Source organism: Eubalaena glacialis, chromosome 5, assembly GCF_028564815.1.
Source record: "Eubalaena glacialis isolate mEubGla1 chromosome 5, mEubGla1.1.hap2.+ XY, whole genome shotgun sequence".
NCBI lineage: Eukaryota > Metazoa > Chordata > Mammalia > Artiodactyla > Balaenidae > Eubalaena > Eubalaena glacialis.
The window spans coordinates 110,582,072-110,604,748 of record NC_083720.1 but is presented as its reverse complement, the minus strand read 5'-3'; the positions used below and the strand labels follow the sequence as shown (position 1 = coordinate 110,604,748).

At 33.4% G+C, this 22,677-nt stretch overlaps 1 protein-coding gene across 2 annotated transcripts in view; it reads right to left on the bottom strand.

Moving 5' to 3' along the window:
- Nucleotides 1–22,677, bottom strand: part of TLL1 (tolloid like 1) — a 232,296-nt gene that overhangs the window by 21,100 nt on the left and 188,519 nt on the right. For both annotated transcript variants that reach the window (XM_061191578.1, XM_061191577.1), the window contains exons 16-18: nucleotides 20,662–20,842; nucleotides 11,299–11,424; nucleotides 8,617–8,744 (exon numbers count right to left, since the gene is read on the bottom strand). In XM_061191578.1, the coding sequence (XP_061047561.1) occupies nucleotides 8,617–8,744; nucleotides 11,299–11,424; nucleotides 20,662–20,842 (435 nt within the window). The remainder of the gene's footprint in view (nucleotides 1–8,616; nucleotides 8,745–11,298; nucleotides 11,425–20,661; nucleotides 20,843–22,677) is intronic.

The following is a 22,677-nucleotide window of genomic DNA, read 5'->3' as shown; positions in this document are numbered from 1 at the left end:
TTTGATGGAGAAATCAAAAACTTTACAGACAAGCAAAAGCTAAAAGAATTCAGCACCACCAAACCAGCTTTACAACAAATGTTAAAGGAACCTGTCTAGGCAAAAAAGAAAAGGCCACAGTTAGAGACAAGAAAATTACAAAATGAAAAAGTTTGCCAGTAAAGGCAAACATACAGCAAAGGTAGGAAATCATACACATACAAGCTAGTAAGGAGGTTAAAAGACAAAACTAGTAAAATCATCTGTATTCAGAGTAAGCAGTTAAGGGATACACAAAAGAATTAGATGTAAAATATGATACCCAAAACAGTAATCATGATAGCAGGAGAGTACAAATGCAGGGATTTTAAAATGCATTTGAAATGAAGAGATCTGCAAATTAAAATAATCACATATATACATAGACTGCTATAAAAAAAAACCTGTGGTAACTTCAAACCAAAAATCTATAATAAATATGCACATAAAAAAGGAAAAGGAATCTAAAGACATAATACTAAACACAGTCATCAAATCACAAGAGAAGGGAAAAAAGAAGAAGAAAGAAAAAAAATGACCTACAAAAACAACCCCAAAACCATTAACAAAGTGGCAACAAAACATGCATATCAATAATTACCTTAAATGTAAATGGACTAATTGCTCCAGCCAAAAGACAGAGTCACTGAATGGATACAAAAACAGGACCCATATATTTGCTGCCTACAAGAGACTCACTTCAGATCTAAAGACACACATAGACTGGGAATTCCCTGGTGGTCCAGTGGCTAGGACTCTGTGCTTCCACTGAAGGGGGCCTTGGTCGGAGAATTAAGATCCTGAGAGCCATGTGGCATGGCCAAAAAAAAAAAAAAGGCACACATAGACTGAAAGTGAGGGGATGGAAAAAAGTATTCCATGCAAATGGAAATCAAAAGAAAGCCGGAGTAGCAATACTTATAGCAGACAAAATAGACTTTAACATAAAGACTGTTACAAGAGACAAAGCACTACATAATGATGAAGGGATCAATCCAAGAAGAAGATATAACAATTGTGAATATATATGCACCCAGCATAGGAGCACCTAAATATTGAATATATAAAGCAAATATGAGCAGACATAAAGGGAGAAATTGACAGTAACCCAATAATAGTAGGGGACTTTAACACCTCACTTACATCAATGGACAGATCATCCAGATAGAAAATGAATCTGGAAACGCTGGCCTTAAATGACCCATTAGACCAGATGGACTTAATAGATATGTAGAGAACACTCCATCTGAAAGCCACAGAACACATTCTTTTCAAGTGCACATGGAACATTCTCCAGGATAGGTCACATGCTAGCCTACAAAACAAGTCTCAGTAAATTTAAGAAAACTGAAATCATATCAAGCATCTTTTCAGATCACAACACTTTGAGACTAGAAATCAATTATAAGAAAAAAACTACAAAAAACAGAAACACATGGACGCTAAACAATATGCTACTAAACAATCAGTGGATCACTAAGGACTGAATTTCAAATTGATAAGGCTACACAAAAACTTGATCATGGTTGAATTTTCAATAAAAATAAAAAATGTTTAGATTATTATCATAATTATGATTATTATTATGATATCATACAGCAGCATTTATTGGCACTTAATAAAGCACTGTGCCAAATACGTTTTATACAAGTTCATTTTGTATACACACAAAATTCATAAACAGCAGCTTCAATTTCCAAATGAAGAAATCAAGGTTTTAAAATGATAAGTATCTTCCCAAGATAACACAACTAGTAAGTAGAAGCGCTAGGATCTAGACACAAGTCTCTGCTGTATATTTATTTAATCATTTATTTAATCATTGTAATTTTGTTAGGATGTTATCCTAACAAATGTTCCTAATCATATTAGGAAATATGATTATTTTCCATTTAAATTATTGCATAAATGTACACAGCAATTATGGATCTCTTTCTTCTCTGATGCAGGATGCTATAAGGAAAAATAAGATTTTTCTGTAGAGACAGAATGCTTGGGCTTGAAGATACTTAGACTCCTACTACCTTTATAAAGTTTCCAAGTCATCTAAACTGCCTGGGACTGCTTCCTTATCTATAAGTGTCATTTATGACATCAACTTCAGGTAATATACAAGATACCACTTTGAAACCATTGGGAACTATACACACAGTCTTAGCCTAAGTACAGTTTTAAGAGATACAAATGTGCCCAAGCTACATTTTACAATTTGGAGAGCATTTTCAAGAAATGGAAAACTTAAAAACATTCATATTTTTATTTGTAGACTTTCATATGAGAGAGTGACTATTTTAGAATTTTCAAAAATGACACTCCCAGGGTCTCTGGATCCCAGCTCCCTAGCTTACTGCATTTATATGAAGATAATATTCCAGGGTCTTATAAAGATAAGAGAAGGTATATACAAGAACACAAAAAAATCCTCAAGAACTGCTATATTGACTCATACACACAATTCTACTTGATTTTCATATTTTGCTTTATAATAGGGAATTCATGACTTAAAGACAAAAATTAATGAGTATGTTTATTATGTAGAGACATAATTTATGTTATTATTGTATTCAAATTGCTATTTTATATTACTGGATAGAATTTAGTATTGAATTAGAAAAAAATTACGTTTAAATATTTCCTGTTTGTATACTAGGTGGTATACTACAACCTAACAGTATTCTGACTGCACATTCTGGACTTTGCCTAGAGAAAACTACTCAGGAGAGTATAGGTAGTAACTCATTTGTGTCATCTTTACTTTCCTGAATATATGCTGTCTCATACACTTAAATGCATGTGTGGGATTAAAGATGGCTACACATTCTTTGCTACTTCTCCCATTGAGTCATGAAGTCTAATATTCTTCCCCTTCAATACTGGTTAGCTTTTCTGATTTGCTTTACCATAGAATGCATAGAGGTAATGTTCAGGAGCTACTTAGGTATTCCCCTGGGCCTCTTGGAACACTCTTTTTGGGGATCCAGAACTTCCATGTAAAGGGTATGGTTCCCCTGAGACCACCATGCTAGAATGGTCATGTGTAGGTGCTCTGGTTGTCCCAGCTAAGTCAGCCTTCTAGCCCTCCCTACCAAGGTGACAGACATAAAATTAAAGCCAACTTGACCCTCCCAACCAGACCATGCCCCAGGTGAATATTACTTACTGACCTCAATCAATGCCATGGGCAACCAAAGAATTGCCAGTAAAGCATTACTCAAATCATGATCTCTTCCCCACAAAACCATGGGATATTATAAAATCGTTCTTGTTTTAAGTCATGAAGTTTTGAGTTAGCTTATTATGAAGCAGTAGATAACTAGAACAGTGCATAAAAGGTAATAATTGCATATTAATGCCAGAAGTCTTAAATTTCCATAAATCAGTAATAAACTACCACTACTGATAGTTCAGTCCTTACACATAATTATTGTTCACTAGATATAGATAACCACACTATGGTAAATAAATACTATGCACAAGAATGCTTGTATCTCACAAAGGGCACTGAATTTTATTGTAATTCCTCTTATATTCCATAATGGCAAGATTATCTAAATAACCTAAATAATATTAATTTGTAGTCTTACAAATAAACCAAATTAACTAAAATAATGGTTATCTCAGATGCAGTGAAAGAGGCTTGCTTATGCCCATAAGCCACTACTTGCACGTTACTCAATACAACTCTATGTTAAGTTAAAGGAATATCTGGGTTAGAAAGAACAATAAGACTCTCAAAATTCATAAACAAGGTGTTTTAAAAAAATATGTCATGGAATTGTCTTCAGGGACAATTTCCTTTCTTTGCTTCTGTATGAATAGGTAAAATATTTAGAAATGTTTTCTTATTTTTCCACACAGCCTAAGGTAAGAGGAGTAAATATGAGTTGTAAAGAAAGCTCCATGGTGCACACAGGGACACCAAATCTTTTCTTTGCCTTTTCTTTTTTGCCTTGGCCTATAAAGAAACTAGCTTGGAACCGAGTATCTATCAGCAGCTCTTGACCTAACAGGATTAATAGATTTCAGAATTTTCCAAGTTTCCTTGGAATCTGTTTTCCAAATTTAGTTTGGGTTCAAGTTCCTCCATGAAAATTAAGGATCCTAAAGAAAACAAACAAAATACATTTATTTTAAACAATATATCTTCTTGATCAAATCTCCTGTATAATAAATGTCAAAACATATAGGTAGGTAATTGAATGGTTTGAATATTACAAACAATGCTGGTCAAATGTCCATTGGCTGAGATCCATAACAGATAGTGGTTTCAGTTTTAAAGTAGATAAGATTCATTAACAGTTATATTACAAGCAGGGAGACAAAAATAGTAAACGTAAGGAACAATAATGTCAAAATGGTAAGAGTTAAAAAGTATAGAACTAAAATATCACTTGAAGTTGGTAGCCAATCTGTTACAACACACTTTCTACTGATCCTGATTGTTAGAGTGATATTGTGAGTCAGGCTTTATATAAACATGATTAATGAAATAAGAGAGTGGAATCAATATTACGCTCTGATTCAGAAAACTTGGAGTGGCAAAAATGTGTTTTAACAAGTCTTCCAGGCTAATTCTGATGTATGTTAAGATTCTGGCTTAGACTGTAACTACTTCTACAAAGATCACAAAGTCAAATACTTAAAACAAAGATCAATAGTTGCATTAAAGCTCCTTTCCTTCTAAAAATTATCTTCTTAGGATACTAGCATGTATGACCATTGTTGAACAGACTCTCCTGATCTTCAAGTGGAATATTTGCCTGTAATTTGTAAAGAAGCAGACTGTCCTAGAGTTGAAAGGGATGCTCAATAAGCTGAAAGGTATATAATTGAGAAAAAATAAATTATTGACATTTTTTCAAGTTGAGGTATATTAGGAGTTCTATTTCCCCTTGGATATAGAAAGCTGGGACTAGTGTTCCTTCTACCCTAGCAAGAAAACCTATGTAAAGTAAAAAAATCACAACTTTGCTGAACACATCAAAGAGCCAAAGTCACTAGTCAACCAAGTAGTATCAAATCCACTGACTCTCAGCCCCTGCCAAGGAGAGATGAGACACGAGCATGTCACCAGTGACAGACTACAGTTAGAGGAGATGTTAGGTGCCATATAACTAGGTTAGATGCATTCAGCTACAATTGTAATGTATTGTAAAGGTCAGCTGTGGACTAGAGTATAGCACCCTAGGAGCTGTAGACACAGGAGTTTGCACCCACTTGCAGGCTCTTCTCCATGGACTTCAATCTCCTGCTCATGAGAAAGACTGTGGGAAGAGCAGGAGTTAGGCAAGTGCGTTTCTTGCTGTTGCAGGCTTGGAGGGGGAAGTGGTCACTGCTGGGAGAAAAGCATGAAGTCCTGTTGCAACCCTTCTCTGGAAAAGAAAATAAGCCTCTGGGGGAGGAGCAGAAAACCTGTCACCACCAGGGCAAACATGCAGACCCACTGTAGCCACAGGAAACCTTAAACAAACAAACAAACAAATAACACTTCCAACCCTGGGGAAGTCTTGGACTCAGGAGCCTACACCAATAATATCAGAGACCTGCTACAACTGGGAGAGGGAAAAGAAACTCTCCCATGGAAGACCAACCAGAGATAGATGGAGTTTGGCTGCCAGGAAGAGAAGAGGCAGGACCACTGAGAAAGGCTATTTCTAAGACCTAGAAACACAGATCCTGTCTAAGGTAGAGAACCCCTCGTCCTCACCACCAGACTACCAAGCACCAAGCAGTGTGTAACTGCAGTCTATCACTGGTTGAGGGAAAAAAGTGTGAAGAGGGATACAATTTGTGGTAGAGATGAAAGTGGAAGCTAAAGGTAAAGGAGAAACATTGAGAAAATGCATCTGAAATTCCAGCCTTCAATCTAAGAGAAAGGAATTAAAAGCCAATGGTTCACTGAAGGTAATCATAGGAACAAGACAACCCAAACTCAGCTAATTACTGACTATATTCACTCAACAACATCCCTTCCCATATACACACATTCACTAACAGCCTAACAGAAGAGATGTACCCATTTCCAGATATAAAGTCTCTACTGTTAAACACAAAATGTCTGATGTTTAATCAAAAATTACATGACACACAAAAAGGCAAGAAGAAAAGCACAGTGTTAAGAGAGAAAATAATCAACAGAGCAGACTCAAACATGACCCCTATGTTTAATCTATCAAATGAGAAATTTCAGCAGAGATGGTGTTATGAACTGAATTGTGCATCCTGGCCAAACTCATGCATTGAAGCCCTAAACCCAATGTGACTGCATTAGGAGACAGGTCCTTTAGGGAGGTAATCAAGGTTAAATGAGGTCATAAGGGTGAGGCCAGATCCCACAGGGCTAATGTCCTTATAAGAAGATGAAGAGACACCAGAGCACGCACTCTCTCTCTGTCTCTCTCTCTTCATATGTACACACAGAGGAAAGGCCAAGTGAGGACACAGTGATAAAGCAGCCATCTACAAGTCAGGAAAAGAGGCCTCACCAGACACCAGTCCCCACAGTTCCTTGACCTTGAACATCTAGCCTCCAGATCTGTGAGAAAATACATTTTTGTTGTTTTAGCCACTCAGTTTGTGGTATTTTGTTATGGCCACCTAAGCAGACTAATACACATGAAAAATCAAATGGAAATTCAAGAAATAAAAAAAACATGAAAAGGGAGATAAAGAATACCTCTGTCAAACTCATAAGTACACTCAAGACAGCTGAATCATTGAACTTGAAGATCGGTCCATAGAAATAACCCAAGCTTAAAACCCAAGCTTAAAACCAAAAAGAGTGGCAAAAAAATAACAGAATTCAAGAGTTATGGGATAATATGAAACAATCTCACATATGTGTAATTTTAATCCCAGAAGAAGAGAGACAATAATGCAGGAGAATTTTGTCAAAAATAATGGTCAAAAGTTTTCAAAAATTCATGGCAGACATCACAACATAGATGCAAGAAATTCAGAGACTTCTCAGAAGGATAAATTACTAAACAGATAGACAGACAGACGGACACACACACACACACACTCCCAGATACATTATATTCAAAGTGCTGATAAAAAAAAGTTGAAGGCAGCCATCAGAGAAAAGAATCATTATTTCCACAGGAATAAAATTAAGATTTACCACAGACATTAAAAACCATGAAGGACAGAAAATAGTGGAGTCAGGTATTTAAAGTGCAGCTGGGAAAATAAAATTGCTATCTTAGAATTTTATACCCAATGAAAATATCTTTAAAAAGTGAAACTGCACAGACATACTCTACACACAATATAAAAAGAAATTCTTCAGGGAGAAGGAATATGATACCAGATGAAACTTGGATGTACACACACACACAGAAGTCTTCAGGAAAATCCATTTTCCCAACTCCCTTAGCTATTGCACTGCTGAAAAGAATGCAGCCTTTGCATCTCAGCCCATAAGCTTCAGAGAGTGATCATCTCAGTCAGGGTCTTCAACAGGACTGGAAAGCAATCAAATCCTACAGTGCTGTTATCTTAGCACCTAGCATCCTTCCAAAGAGTGGCTGAAATGAATTGATGTCTCTGTTCAAAAAGTCATTTACTGGTATCTTACAAATACGGTGATTGGAAGAAACTCCATAATAGGAATATGAATATCTCAGTGACAGTCTCTAATAACATTATTATTATGTTGCATATGAATAAGATGTCTTTATTGGCCAAAAAAACCCACTGAAGGAAAGGGTTCAAACAGACTTTCAAAATTAACTGGACTGGTCCAGTAAGCTACAGTGGACTGGTAGCCTCATTCTCAAGACAATTTCTTGTCCTTTATTATGGTTCTTCTTAGACTGTCCTGAACTTTGCTAGTTGGCATTCCTTCCTGCTTTTGACAACAGCATACTTCAGAAAATTGTTAAAATTTCTATATTCCTATGATTCTAGTTCTTTAAATTATACTCTTCAAGTATGTAGCCTATAATGAAATTTAAGATGTACTGTCAGATGACCAGGACAGAATGCAAGACTCATAGAATACAGGAGAGAGGACATATATTACATTCATATTTGAATTTGGAAGAAGTCTAACGATAATGGTACTCATCTAAAGAGGGCAACTACATTATGCAAAAATAATATGCCGTAAACCATAAGACAAACTTAGTTTTATTATAAAAATACATATGCTTTGTATATGAGTCATATAGAATTGACACAACCGATAGAATTTACTATGCTGCATTGAAGTGAATACGTATTGCTTTCTTGCTGAATTTCTGATATTTTTGTTCCTTCATTTATATCTCCATTTGGAAACATTATTTCAATAACATATTAGGAAGTAGAACATACTGTTTTGTAGTAATTTTGGTAATGCCTTTTAAAGCATCCCATCCAGGATAAGAAGACTGTACAAGAACTACATGGCTACCATTACTATTACCTTGATCTAGGAAATCAGGAATTTATTTAGTGTTAGTAGGAAAACATAAGAAAGAAAGTCTTTCCCATCTGCCTACTAATTCAATTCAATTAAATAAACATTCATTTTATTTATTTTATTTCCATGCACTAGCTGTGCAAGACACGGGCAGGCAGCTTAACAGAAAAAAGAACAACGCGTTCACTTACTAATTTGATTCGATGACCAGGAGTTGCACTGATTTCCCATGTGCATTCTTTCCTGCTTGGGTACTTGTCTGGCCAGTTGGGACTAGTGATGAAGCCACTTGGACTGTGAATCTTCTGTTCACACTCAGCTGTGCCAATAATGATAAAATCAATTAGTGTGGAAATCCAGCCCAGGATTGGGCCAGCAAGGAAGTAGCCTGTTTACACACTATCCTGATGAAAGATTTTCCTCAATAACTAATCATCACTCTAGTCTCCAGTATCATATTCATCTGCTTTGGTAAACCTGTTGCATAATCATAATCATAATCAGAAAATGTTTGTTTTTGGGTTCACATGAAATTGTGTTTACAATGAATTAGATAAATGCCTCCAAGAAAATGAACTATTTTTAACTGCTGGATCTGTAAGTTTAGATTTTAACAGAGCAACATTATTGACAATCAAAGGTATCAACTCTTGGTATGTGCAAAATATTTAATGCAATGCCACAACAAAAATGACTATGTCGTTTTCAGTTATTTTTTTCCTATTAACAGCAACATCATTTATAGCTAATTAGTATCACTAAGCCACTTTATGAAACATGTCTTTACATTTTCTCTCTCTCTTTGTTAAATTATACACTTGAATACTTAAACCATAATTTTAGCTGCTAAAGTAAATTATCTGTCATTTCATCACAGTGAAATGAAGCACTAAGGGGAAAAATATGTAAACAGCTACTAGCTTCTGAATTAATTTTAAAAAATGTCATTCAATTAACATGAAATTTCTTTTAGGTCTTACAATTTAAACAACTTCATCTTGGAGGGGACCATCCAATATTGTTAATTTCAAACTTCAAAAACATGTAATATCCTCAGACTGTATTCTATCTATATAATTTATGAAGTGTCACCCTGCACATTCTGGCATAGGCTGGAAATTATTTGTTATGTATTGTGTAATCCATTCTAAAATACAATTAATTCTGTGAAATTTTCCAAGAAATCTCTTGGGAAATACTTTACTATATGGAAAAAACACTTGTTGCACTACAGGGCTGCACAGTAAGGATAAAATGACTGACATTACTGTGCTGTTGGCACATGCTTTCCAACTAGACCTTTGCTTTAACTGTGCCAGGTTTCCATAGGGAGATTTGGATTCTTAACCAAGGAACACAAAAAAAGGGTGAAATTCAGCTCCTTTCAAACAATATAGGGTCATGCAGCAAGACAGTAGTCTTAAAGTCTGGATCCTGTCTTGACAAGGTTTCCTAAATCCCATTATCCCTGTCCTTGCCTGGGTCATATGAAGTGTGGAATCTCCCAGATCTGGCAAATAGTTTAGTTTATAAGACAAAGCCAAGAGGCTCACTGCTAAACTGTATAAGGCACCTGTACTATAGCAGTGGTGAAAGAAAATCCAGCCCCTTTACTAACAGTAAAGATGAACTTTATTAGGGGTGCCTGGATACAGTTCCATTTAAAAAGAGTCCTTTCTTGAAAATATTTACTGTAATGAAGAGAGACTTTGGATATCTAAATTTATTTGCTACCTGTGAGTCACAAGCTACATGCATACTCTGAAAAGCTGTCTCTTTTTTTTCTGAATTACCTTCCATATTTCAAAATAACTGGGCCTATTCCGCAGCCTATTGATTTAACAGAATACTTTACCAAGTTACACATATCACAATCTCATTGGTTTATGCTCATACATGAAAGTAAAAAGAGAAAAAATCCTACTTGCATATGATTCTGGGCAATGTCATTAACTCTGTGAAATAAAGAGGAAAAAAATGTGACATATGACCATATTTGAATGGAACTGAATGGAACAAGGGTCAATTCACGGTATTCTGTACTATTCGAATGTGCATACAAAGAAGTGCTATCTACCTGTGGTTCTAGTCAGGCACTCACCACTCTACATGTGCTAATGACTAGTTATGAAACCTGCCTTAGTAATAAATCCAAGTTAAATGGAAAATTCAGGAGCAGACCCACAAAGGAAGAAATAAGACCTGAATAACATTTCTTGTTCCCATGTAGTTCATATTGGCTCAGGAGATTAAGATAATTATCTTTATAAAACCTTGGAATATGGTAAGACTTTAGGACCAAAAACTGGTAGGCTAATATAGAGTTACTAGGATGCTTTTGTGTGTGTGTGTGCTGGGGAGGGGGCAAAACCATGACTTAAAACTCTAAATGGCACAGTATTTTCAAATGTCTTTCTTCTGGTAGGCATTTGAATTTGATACTCCTGGTATTTAAAGTGACATCACTCATGTAGCACATATATAAGATATTTTGGGGAGGGAAATTGAACCAAATGTAAAACATTTAGCAGAAGTTAAGTTTAAATATGGAAATAGTTATAAGGTCTGGTCTGTGAAGACTGAGGGATAATGTAGTGCTTTTCTGGCTGCCAGATGGCATCACAGCAGCTTCTATGTCTGTTATACAAAGTTATTCTAATGCCAACCATATATGAAGTGCAGTACCTTTAGGTAATACAAGGTTTCCAATAGTATGACTTGGATCTTCGAACACTGCATGTATTTTTATTTTTGACGTTTGAACAGTTAACATTTATCACTCATTGATATGATTAACTCTACCTGGAAGAACTGCTTTACCCAAACTGCATGAAATTCTAGATGTTGTCAAAAAAAGAACACTTCTTTCATACCTTCCTTGCAATCATGTTTATTTTCATGCAGAACAAATCCATTACGGCACTGACACATGTAGCTTCCCATTGTGTTGACACACTCATGTTGGCACCCGCCATTATCCTTAGAGCACTCATCTTTGTCTAGCAAAGAGATAACCCCATAGATTAGTAAGTAACTTTAAAAACAAAGGCTATCAAAGGAGAGTCATTTAGTTGTGGTTAACACTGGCAAAGGGTAAACTAAGTCACAGCTTTCTGTGTTCCCAACATAAAACAAAAAAAATCAAAAAATTTATAGTGTCTTAGTTCTACCCACTCCTTGTTTAGCTTGGAGCCTTGTGCCATGAATTGTTTCCAAGATCATTTGCCCTAGGGTGACAATATGTAGTCCTCTTTCATTCCTATGCTGGAGAAGTTTTGAGTAGGGCAAAGGAAATGAAAGAATCTTTTTCCAACTAATCCTAAACATTTATAGCCAATTTTTAAAATAAATTAAAAATTGTGAGTAGTTTGATTAAATGCAAATAATGGCATTTAAGTGGAGGGAAATCCTTCACTATATTAACCATGGTGTATAGGCAGAGGCTAAACACATTTCCAAGATTTGTGTGTAATCGTTTTTTAAAAATCACTCAGTGTAATTACTGTAGTTGATTTTTTTCATTAACTTTGCAGCTATGCTTAGCATTAATAAATATGAACATTTTATAATATTTCAAGACAGAATAAGGCATCATTAGACTATCCTAAAGAAGAAACAATTTATATATTTTAAACTAATCTCCTCTAGCAGACCAGTTTATTAATAAGTAATTCTGTAAAAGGGCTTTTAGTGTGCTAGAAGTAAAGGTTAGAATAGGAAATATGAACTTCAAGAAATAGCCAACAAATTCACTACAGGGAAAAAATCCCAACTATATTAGCAGGCAGTCAATTCAGTGAGAGGCATCAGCCACCATATTATGCTGCTTAGCTGTCATTCCATGACTGGCTTGTCCTTTGAAGTAAAAACTGGCCTCTGCTCTTGACACATACATATGATGACACATCACTCAGACCTTCCCCACTCCCATAGCACAGAGAACAAAAAGGACACACGGCAGTCACATCAAAGGTCAGGCTGAATTCAAAATTTACACTGTCAACTGATTTTTCTAGTGAGAATTTGTGAGCTCATGGTGGCACACAAATAGCAAATGTTATTTTTGCTTTTGTAATCAAATCAATATTCCCCCTATGGAGATGGGTTTAGGAAAGACATTTTTATCCAAGGATCTGATAGTAATTTTTATGAATGCAACTATTTTTTCCATTTTGTAGACTGATAACACGACATAGCACATATATGCTATGTCTTATATTGCCAATTCATGCATTGGCAATATCAGAATATTCCATATACATACAGGCAGTCCCAAAGTTCTAAAGAATATATCAGGATCAATATACCTGCAATTTATGTGTTCTCTACCTATCCTTAACACTTCCATTACACTTTTAATACTTACTATGGAGGCTAAGCAGAGGAGAAAAAAAGCATAGAATAAAGAAAATTTATCTCTAAAAGAGCATCAAACATCAAAATATATAAGAAATCAGAAATTAATAGAGAATTACCCTCGTAAAGTTAATTTTAGAGAAATTCATAATTTGGCAGTCCCATTACCTTAATTGTATCAACAGTGAAAATTACACGTGGTAAGTTGTGAATGACCTATGCAGAATGGGTGAATGGTGAACCATACTTCCTACTACCATGCTGTCAGCTACCTGCATTTCCTAATTCAGACAGTCAAGCAGTAGATGATTTAAATTTATATATATATATATATTTTTTTTTTAGAAATTCACGTTCTTATTTATTGATTGATTTATTGATTGATTGATTGCTGTGTTGGGTCTTCGTTTCTGTGCGAGGGCTTTCTCTAGTTGTGGCAAGCGGGGACCACTCTTCATCGCGTTGTGCGGGCCTCTCACTATCGCGGCCTCTCTTGTTGCGGAGCACAGGCTCCAGACGCGCAGGCTCAGTAATTGTGGCTCACGGGCCCAGCTGCTCCGTGGCATGTGGGATCTTCCCAGACCAGGGCTCGAACCCGTGTCCCCTGCATTGGCAGGCAGATTCTCAACCACTGAGCCACCAGGGAAGCCCTAAATTTATATTTTAACACACCTTTCCAGGGGCTCTTAAGATGCTTTGGAAAAATACTTCTTCATGAGTTGATGCAGAAATACACTTCATCATTGTTAAAAGGAAAGAGCCAATTTAAAAATTTCTGGTGCTAGAATTACTCACTCTGAAATAGACACATATTTCCTATAAAAATATTTATCTGATGTTTGCTTGGTATACTTAAAACCTGATATAGTGAACTTTAGTTGTACTCTAGGTCAACCAGATTTTTGAGGGTTGGTTGGAAATCTAACAATTGTAAGTAAAGTAGTTTAGAAAAAATTAGTTCACATTTGCAATTGACTGGTAAACAGCTTGCTCAGTGACAAACCTATAGGGGCAGGGACTGCCTGAGTCATCCTTTTATTTGGATCTGTTTAGACTACCATACATGAGAGATATAAAAATGTTAAAAAAAAAAGAACACAAGTTAGTATTGCTGAACTTTTAAACCTACTGTCATTTTATAATGAAAACAATTCCAAAACATAAAATATTTCTAACATTTAAACTTCATTCTAGTGGAAATCTCATGTTGCTAGGTGATATTTGTAAGGAGAGTTATTTTCTTTAGATTTGATAGAACATAATCTGACTTGTGGTAATGGTAAGTAAACAGAAATAAAGTTGAAAGTGAAACCATTCATATTTGAATAGTAGTTTTTTGTAGCCAGTTTTTCCTATTTCTATTGTGCTGGAAAAATAATTTTTAGAGGAAGAAGAATAAAATGAGGAAGAAGAGGAGGAGCATGAAGATTTTATATAGTCATATTGTCTAAGTATCTATTATTTTTCAGTGTTCCAGTTGATAAATGTTTCCTGTCTTCTTCCCTGCATCAAACATTGCTTAATACAAGCGATATCATGTGAAAATTGAGTTATCAAATACACTGCTAGAATATATGTATAGGTTAATCTAAAGCTTAGCTAAAATTCAAAATTGGACAAATCAAAATAGAAATTAAAAGCAGCAGGTAAAAGTCATCATCCCCAGCAAAGTAGCATATAAAATTGTGCTGGCATATGCCAAATAGTCAATATGAAAAGACAAAATTTTAGTAAACATCGGAATACTTGGAATTATGCAGACTTCTTTATATCACACAAACAAAGTTATTTATTTAACTTAATATCATAAAAGATGAGTTCCACAAATATATTCTGAACTTATTATAAAAGATCATCAAACTTGAGGAAAAAAAAACTATTAGCAAATATAATTCTGTTTTCACTTTCTTTCCTTTTCTGCTCTTAGGACACAAACTACTAATATTTTGAACAATGAAAATCCAAAGAAAGAGAGAAGGAAGGAGGATGCAGAGTTTTAAAAATTTCTCAGAAAGTCTGCATAACAAATTCAATAATTGAGAATTCTATCAATGATTCATTTGAAATTTTCTAACATTTTCATACTATAGGCATGGAATTTAAAAAATAGTTTTTATTAGTAAGAGAAACAAACATTTTATTGAGTAGAAATCAAAACATTTAATTTTTGCAGGTGGAAATTAGCCTCCTTCTTTGGAATGGACATATCTGATTTCCATTCCTTCATGCTAGATGAAGGAAAGGTCCATTATTATGGAAAAAGGAAGTGGCATTTTCCCATCAGAGGCCTGCAGAGTATCCTTGAGTCTATCAGAGGCCATCAGTCTATGAATAATACATACTGGATGGGACTGAAGTGGCAACCTATATCAAGTTCTTGAAAGATTCAAAAATAAAAATTTTCTCGTTGCAGAAAGCTTCCTTGTCTGTAGGAAAAAGAAGTAAAGGGTCCACGCACCAGAACAGAAACACATGAGCAGATATACTTACAATAAATGCTAAAATATAAAATAAACAGATCACGCACACTCATGCGTACACACATACACCCCATGCATGTGTGCATGCATACAAGACACACACAGGTTTCAACACAAAACTGTTGAAAAAATAATCACCTTCAAAAGAGCTCTGATAAGCTCTACTGAGAGCAATGACAGACAATTTGCTCTTTCTAAAACATGCAAATATTTAAATATCATTAATCATGAAACTTGGAACAGGATTCAGAATCATAGGAGAGCTTTATTTGTGTTTATTTGAAATTAATCACACTAACATTTAAAGTTTTGTTAGAATAATATCAGGTTGAATTTATTCTAAAAATATCTATGACCATTCCATGAAAGAAATGGTGTACAGGAGGAACAATGTAAAGAAATATCTATAAACACTGAAAGGTAGATAAGATGAGGAGCAGGTCAGTTGAAATCACTTGAATACAGAGGTAGAAATATCACACAAATCATTTTATCTGACTCCTATATTTGTTACAGACAGAAATAAACTGGGAATCAAGAAATCTGGGTTTTACTGCATTTCTGCTACTGTGCAGGTCACTGGGTCCATCAGGAAAAGATCACATTCCCATTAAGTTACCCGTGAGGGGGACTGCCATTTAATGAGGTTATCCTTCAAGGCATCATTGAGTCTTTTCACCACTACCAGGTTGCCTAAAGAAGGTGGAATGTCTATGCGCAGCTCTCACTGCCTGAAGTTGTTACATTATTCCCAAATAATGAACAGTGTGATTAAATTAAAAGTCCAGTTTCCCAAATGTTGCTGCTTTTACATGCATAAAATCCTACTAATATTTCCTTTAAGTTTAACCTATTTAAAGAAAAATAATTTTGTTCTGAGTAGAATACAGTTAATTTTGCTTAATCACTTAAAATAAGTAAACTATATCATGTATACTTATGCAGATTTGTATACTTGTGTTCAAATATAACATCATATAAAATTAAGTTTGGTTTTACTATAATAAAAGTAAAGTAATTATTGTTAATCTAAAAACAAACCTCATTCATTCCAAGAAAATAACAGTATTATATTGTTGAACCAGATCTCTTCTAGAAAATGCCTATGGCATTATATTCTGAATTACATAAAAAATTTAATAGGCATGTAATTTTACATCATGTTCAAATAGCCTTACTTTTATAGTTGTAATTTCCTTATTTACTTTGATATTATTTCATTATATTGCTTTATAACATACCCTTAATATCAGAACTATATGACACTAATTTTTATAGAGGAGCTTGTGGATATTCTGCTATATAAACCAATCACTTCTAGATTTTCAAGCTACAGCATTTTTCATGACTAATTTAAGACATTAAATAAAAATTTATGTGATGGTTTCTTACTTTGATGAGCATGGAAGTGACAGAAATCTGTATTAATGATTTTGCTAATAAGTTCTTAGTGTCATTCTTCCAATTCCATTTCTTAGGTCTATAAAGTGCTTATTTAAAATCAGAGGCTATGTGCAAAAATAAGTAAAATCTCAGTATGATTATTTCATTAAATAATTGTATTTTTTAAAATAATGCTACAGTTTATTTCATTATATTCATTAAAAATCTAAATACATTTCCTTGTGTTTTTTCTTTCTTGATGTATCACTTAGTTGCAAGACAGCTAGAAGTTATTTTTAAATAGCTTTCCTTTACAAAATATATGAAATCACTTATAATAAATATTGTTTGTTTTTTAATTGAATTTCTTGATAATATTTCTGGGAAAAAGTATGCTGAAAAAATAGCTAAACATGGTATATTTCTCATTATGTTTTCATAAATTCATAATCACTTCTAAACTTTTTAGAAAACTGGTTATAAACAGAACCACTTAAGATTAAGTCTCCAGACAGGGTGGGAGGGAGACGCAAGAGGGAGGAGATATGGGGATATATGTATATGTATAGCTGATTCACTTTGTTATACAGCAGAAACTAACACATCATTGTAAAGCAATTATACTCCAATAAAGTTGTTAAAACAAAAAAAGTTTGTCTCCATCAAATGTTTCTGGAATAAAATACACAATACAGCAAACATTTATTCAATTGTCTATAAGATATTATAAATTAACTATAAAAATAAAAATTAGAAGCTTTAACTAAATTCAAAACACTTGTATTAATATTATTAATTTGTATTAATATTTATTAACTAATTAATAAATAGATGGATTTAAAAATTTCACTCTCAAAGATCAAAGTCTATTAGGTAATGTTTTCAAATCTAGAAAATATTTGGGGTAAAAGATAGGTAGAAATATGATGTGTGTTTTCCTTTTAAAGTTATTTTTATATTTAAATCAGATGAAAACTGAGAAAAATTGTGGAGAAACTACACTGCACCATCTTTTCACCTTAACACAAACATTCTAGGTATTTTAAAATAGCATCGTTCAGATCTGTTCCCACCCACGTGCTTAGCTGTATGCACAGTGCACATATAGCTTTATACCTAGATTTCCATTAATATTTTATCATATACAACTTTTTACACCATGAAATCATTAAACCATCCTTATGGTATGGAAGAGCTCACACAGTGCATTTGAAGGTTGTTTAAAATTTCTGTCACTATCACAGTATATTGAAAATCCTTCTTCCAGATTTTGAAATATTTCTTTATGAAAGAGTCCCAAGAATTGAATTTCTGAGCAAACAGATTAGTCATTGTAATAATTCGTGATTCCTATGTTAAATTTATTTCTAAAGAATTTGTCACAATTAATGCAGTAATGTGTTTTATCAAATCCCCAAGAGTGAATTTTAACATAAAAAAATCCTTCAATTTTGTTTGTGAAATACAATATCCCCATGGTTTACATGCCTACTTTCTAATAAATATGATGAGTTATTTGACTTTTAACACACAATTACACTTATAGCATTATTAGAACTCTAAAATGATATTTTCAATGTGAATAGAATCTATATATTACAATGGGTGATCTTCTGTAAATTATGTTTTGGTAAGATGATCATAATCAGGACATTAAGTAACACTGCCATCTCTTTATTGTACAAAACAAATATGTTTTTATCTTCCCTTTTCCTGAGCAAACATCTTCCCCACTAGCAGAAACTCCCAAGAATTTAAATGTGAAATAGAACTAATTACTTATCCAGGACTATAGTATTTTAAATATGAATCTGACAAACTGCCAAGACTTTTCAATGAATCAAAAAGAAAACACTGAATGTTTATACTTAATTATCTTGGACTTTACAAAATAATAATCTAATAAAGAAGTGAAAAGTATATCTATTGTTTTCCAGGTCACAGATATGTTGAATATAACACATAACTAATGCTATTTGCAAAGGACGTGATCATCTCTTATGGTTAAGAGAACCCAAGATGAACTGGGGTTAAATACTTTGTGACACTGAACATTTAGAATATTACAGTTTTACTTTGATTATTAAAGAGATAATGTATGCCTGCATAATAGGTTCTCAGAATGATAGCTACAACATGAGAATTTGGGGTTTAATTTTCCCTGAACTTCATTGTTCAGTTTACTTAACAATATTATTGTCCTAAAGACACAGACAAATAACCTGTCTTTAGAATTTGGGAAGTTTTGCCTGAACATAAATATCAGATAATGAATTTTAAATACTCTGGGGAACTTTAAATTTACTTATACTTTGTCACCAGTATATGTAGCATGCATCTTTTAAAAAAAGTTTTATTAAATAAAATGAGTGATTAAAGTATAGGATCCTGAATATTAATAATATAATAAAATCTATTCACCTTAAATTTTAATTTTTAAAATAAATATTTAGGTGGTTCTAAGATAAGAAGCCTTATCTCTAAACACTGGATCACCTAAAATTTGTAAACTACATAATATTTATAGAATAGTAAAGTCTAAGGAAGTCTTCCTTTCATTGAAATAGTATATTAAAATGCTACTTTGAATAACAAATCTTAAATGAATGCCTGAGAATAATTTTTATTATTTATTTATTTATTTATTTATATTGAGGTATAGTTGATTTACAATGTTGTATTAGTTTCAAGTAAACAACATTGTGATTCAGTATTTTTATAGATTATACTCCATTTAAAGTTATTATAAAATATTGGCTATATTCCTTATGCTGTACATTACATCCTTGCAGCTTATTTATTTTATACATAGTAGTTTTTACCTCTTAATCCCCTCCCCTTATCTTGCCTCTCTCCCCCTTCCCTCTCCTTACTGATAACCACTAGTTTGTTTTCTCTATCTGAGAAGAACTTTTAAAAGGCAATTAAATCTGAGGGAAGGAAGGGAATGAGAACAAGGGAGCCAAGATCCATTGTATTTTGAATGTACTTTCGTATATGACTTGAACCTCAATGGAACTTGTGAACCATTAATTTCAATTACACTGAAAGCCCCAAACAAACCCCAGGCACTGTAAATCTCATTAATCTTAAATACATGGGGACTGGAATAAATAGACTTTGAATTAACTCAATCTAAATTACCTGAAATTAAAACATAATTGGAATTCAGTTGCTTTACATTGCTTGCCAGTCTTTCAGGCAGAATAGATTGCTATATCTAGCAAGGCTTATTACAATTTTATCTATTTTTGAAGTTTCAGAGTAATATTTTTAAAAGGAACAATTTTGGAATTGGGAAAATAAGGGCATTTCACTGATGTTTCTATCTAGTTTCTTAAAACTTAGGGACCTTTAATCAAATTTCAGCTCTTTAAGAGGGAATTTTTAATGTGAGTTGGTTCAACTAAACATTAAATTCCAAATGTAGACATGTCAACTGCTAAATGTATCTGATAATATATTATTTTTAGTAAAATTATAATTTCCATATTTCTAGGCCTCTTACTGCAATCATTTCTATAATGATGAGGTAAAGTATGATTTTAAATGTCTGCTTAATAAAAAGAATGAAGATATAATAGTAAGAAGAGGAATAATAAACATGTTGCTAAGCAGTAAGACTAAAAAATATGTTGCTAAAATGAGACCACATATTCCAAAGACAATTTTGAAAAAGTCTGCCACTTTTTGGAAGTCTGGTATCATTATTGCTATCCACTTATAAAGTCACTGTGTGAAAATATTACCATAATAATTTTGTGTTATTTTTACTAGCCTTTGAAATATTTGATTAGAATTTATGTAAGATCTAAGTGTTGGAGAGCTGCATTTCATCAGGGCCATTCTTATTAATATCTTAATTTTAAAAAAGTATTAAACTAGGATAAATGTTCATGCATTCTATGTACCTCCAAGTTCATTTACAGAAAACTGGGAAGAATGGATAGCATACAATTTAAGCCAATCCACCTTTAAAATCTGTAATATACACATGCAGCATGAGAATACTGATACCTGAGAAGAAATGTGCTTTGAAGCCCTTCTTGGATACAGTATTGTCAGATTTGAATTCAATTCTCATATTGTTGAACTGAGATGTGATCACTTCAGGCACTTCAGCACCACAAAATTTGCCATGCAATTTAGACTCAGAAGAAAGACCACTCCAAATCTCCACATAATCGTATTTGCAAACCTAGAAATAAACATGGTTACTGTAATCACCAGATCTGAGAGCATCAGATGATTGACATTTATTTTTTTTTAATTTGTTATGTTTTTCCCTCTTTACTCCTGTGGTAGTCAAACTGGACTTAACAGGTCCAAAAATCAAGAAAAATTGTCCAAATATGAAGCAGAAGGCATGATACACAGATGAGAGAAGATTTTGCTCCGAATAGCCCCAAGAGATGTATATACAAATGTATGCTTGTATATATGTATTTACAGCATACATCTTTTCCAAAAAATACAGACTTAAGGAAAACTGAGATGAATAATTGTTTAACAAAGCATATGATTGAACTCTGGGCATGATGTGTACTTTGCAATATGTCAACTCAAATTACTGGCTCTTGTGATATTAATTAGGTGATAAATAAGCAAAATGTTGCTAGGAAAAATGAAATAAGTTTTCTATCTACTTTGTTACAACTGCAACTTTTATTTAGAGAGGGCTCTGACACAAGATGGGATAATGTTACCAAAGCTAAAGTTGTTTGATATTGACTTTCCTTTTAGATATCAGTAAAATGAATAAAACAATGAAGTTATAACTTAACCCAGTATTCTATAAGTCAAGATTTTGCTCATGCCTTTATTTTAAATATTCAAGACTTTAAACTATGAAAATGCACAGAATTTTATTAATAACGTTCCACACAGTAACCTCATCATAAGTTTAAGAATTCCAGGATATGTTACAGAGTTTGTAAAGGGTCCTTCCATGAATAAAGACTGCTACCATGAGAAAAATGCTTTCAAACACAATGCCCCATTTATTTTAAACCATCTACCCTTCTTCCTCGTAAACATAAACGTTTATCCTTCTTAGGAACACCTATCAATTAGTGAATCAAAATGCCATTTCTGCCACAACCAACAGCTTTAGGGAAACTGAGAAAGTAGAAGCCATTCAATACTAAGCTCACATTACATTGAAGAACTGGCAGGGAGATTCCCATTTTCAAAACGTGTTGCTCATATGAAAGCTGTTCTAAGATTACTATAAAAATATGTTCTTAATTTTAATATTTCCCCAAATTTAAGGTAATTATTAAAGAAAAATGATGTTTCATGTGGATAAATTATGTAAGAAATATAAATTGCAGTCTTTTCCATCATAAAACTTACATGATGTAAAGAAGATCTCAAAAGGTCCATTGAGCTCTAAAATTGTACAATTCTCTGAAATATCAGTGCATTACACTTCATATTTTAATTTCCTTTAAGGCAACACAAAAGTCTGCACTTCTTTTTAACTCAAAACCACAGAAGTGCCTTGACTACTACAAATAGAATTTTTAAAAAATGATTAAAAGAAAGAAGGATAAGTGGGAGGGGAAAAAAGAAGCAAAGATACATACACAAAGACAAAATTACAGTATAAAACCCACAAATATTACCAACAATTATTGCCCAGGAGCACAGATACATTATATTTCTGTTCTCTCAGTTCTTTATGAGTGTTCCAACAGATATACATGAAAGACAAAATAATTTTTGAGTGAATTTTATCATACTTTTGGATCTCGTTCATTTTAAAATAAACACAGGAAGAAAAAGTTTTTGGGAGGAAGGATGTGGGAGTTAGAGAAAAGAAAAGAAAGTAGAAAAGCTGAAACAGAACAAACATTTATTACATTTTCTCTAGACTTAATGTTGACCGATCACACAAGACACAGTTCTAAAAGTTGTCATCTCTAGGCCTGACATTCCATTTGAATTTGGTGTGTGTGTACTAGCACATAAGAATTCTCAAATAAATGATTTCACTTGTTTAAAAGTGATCACCAGACAGAAAACTGGACG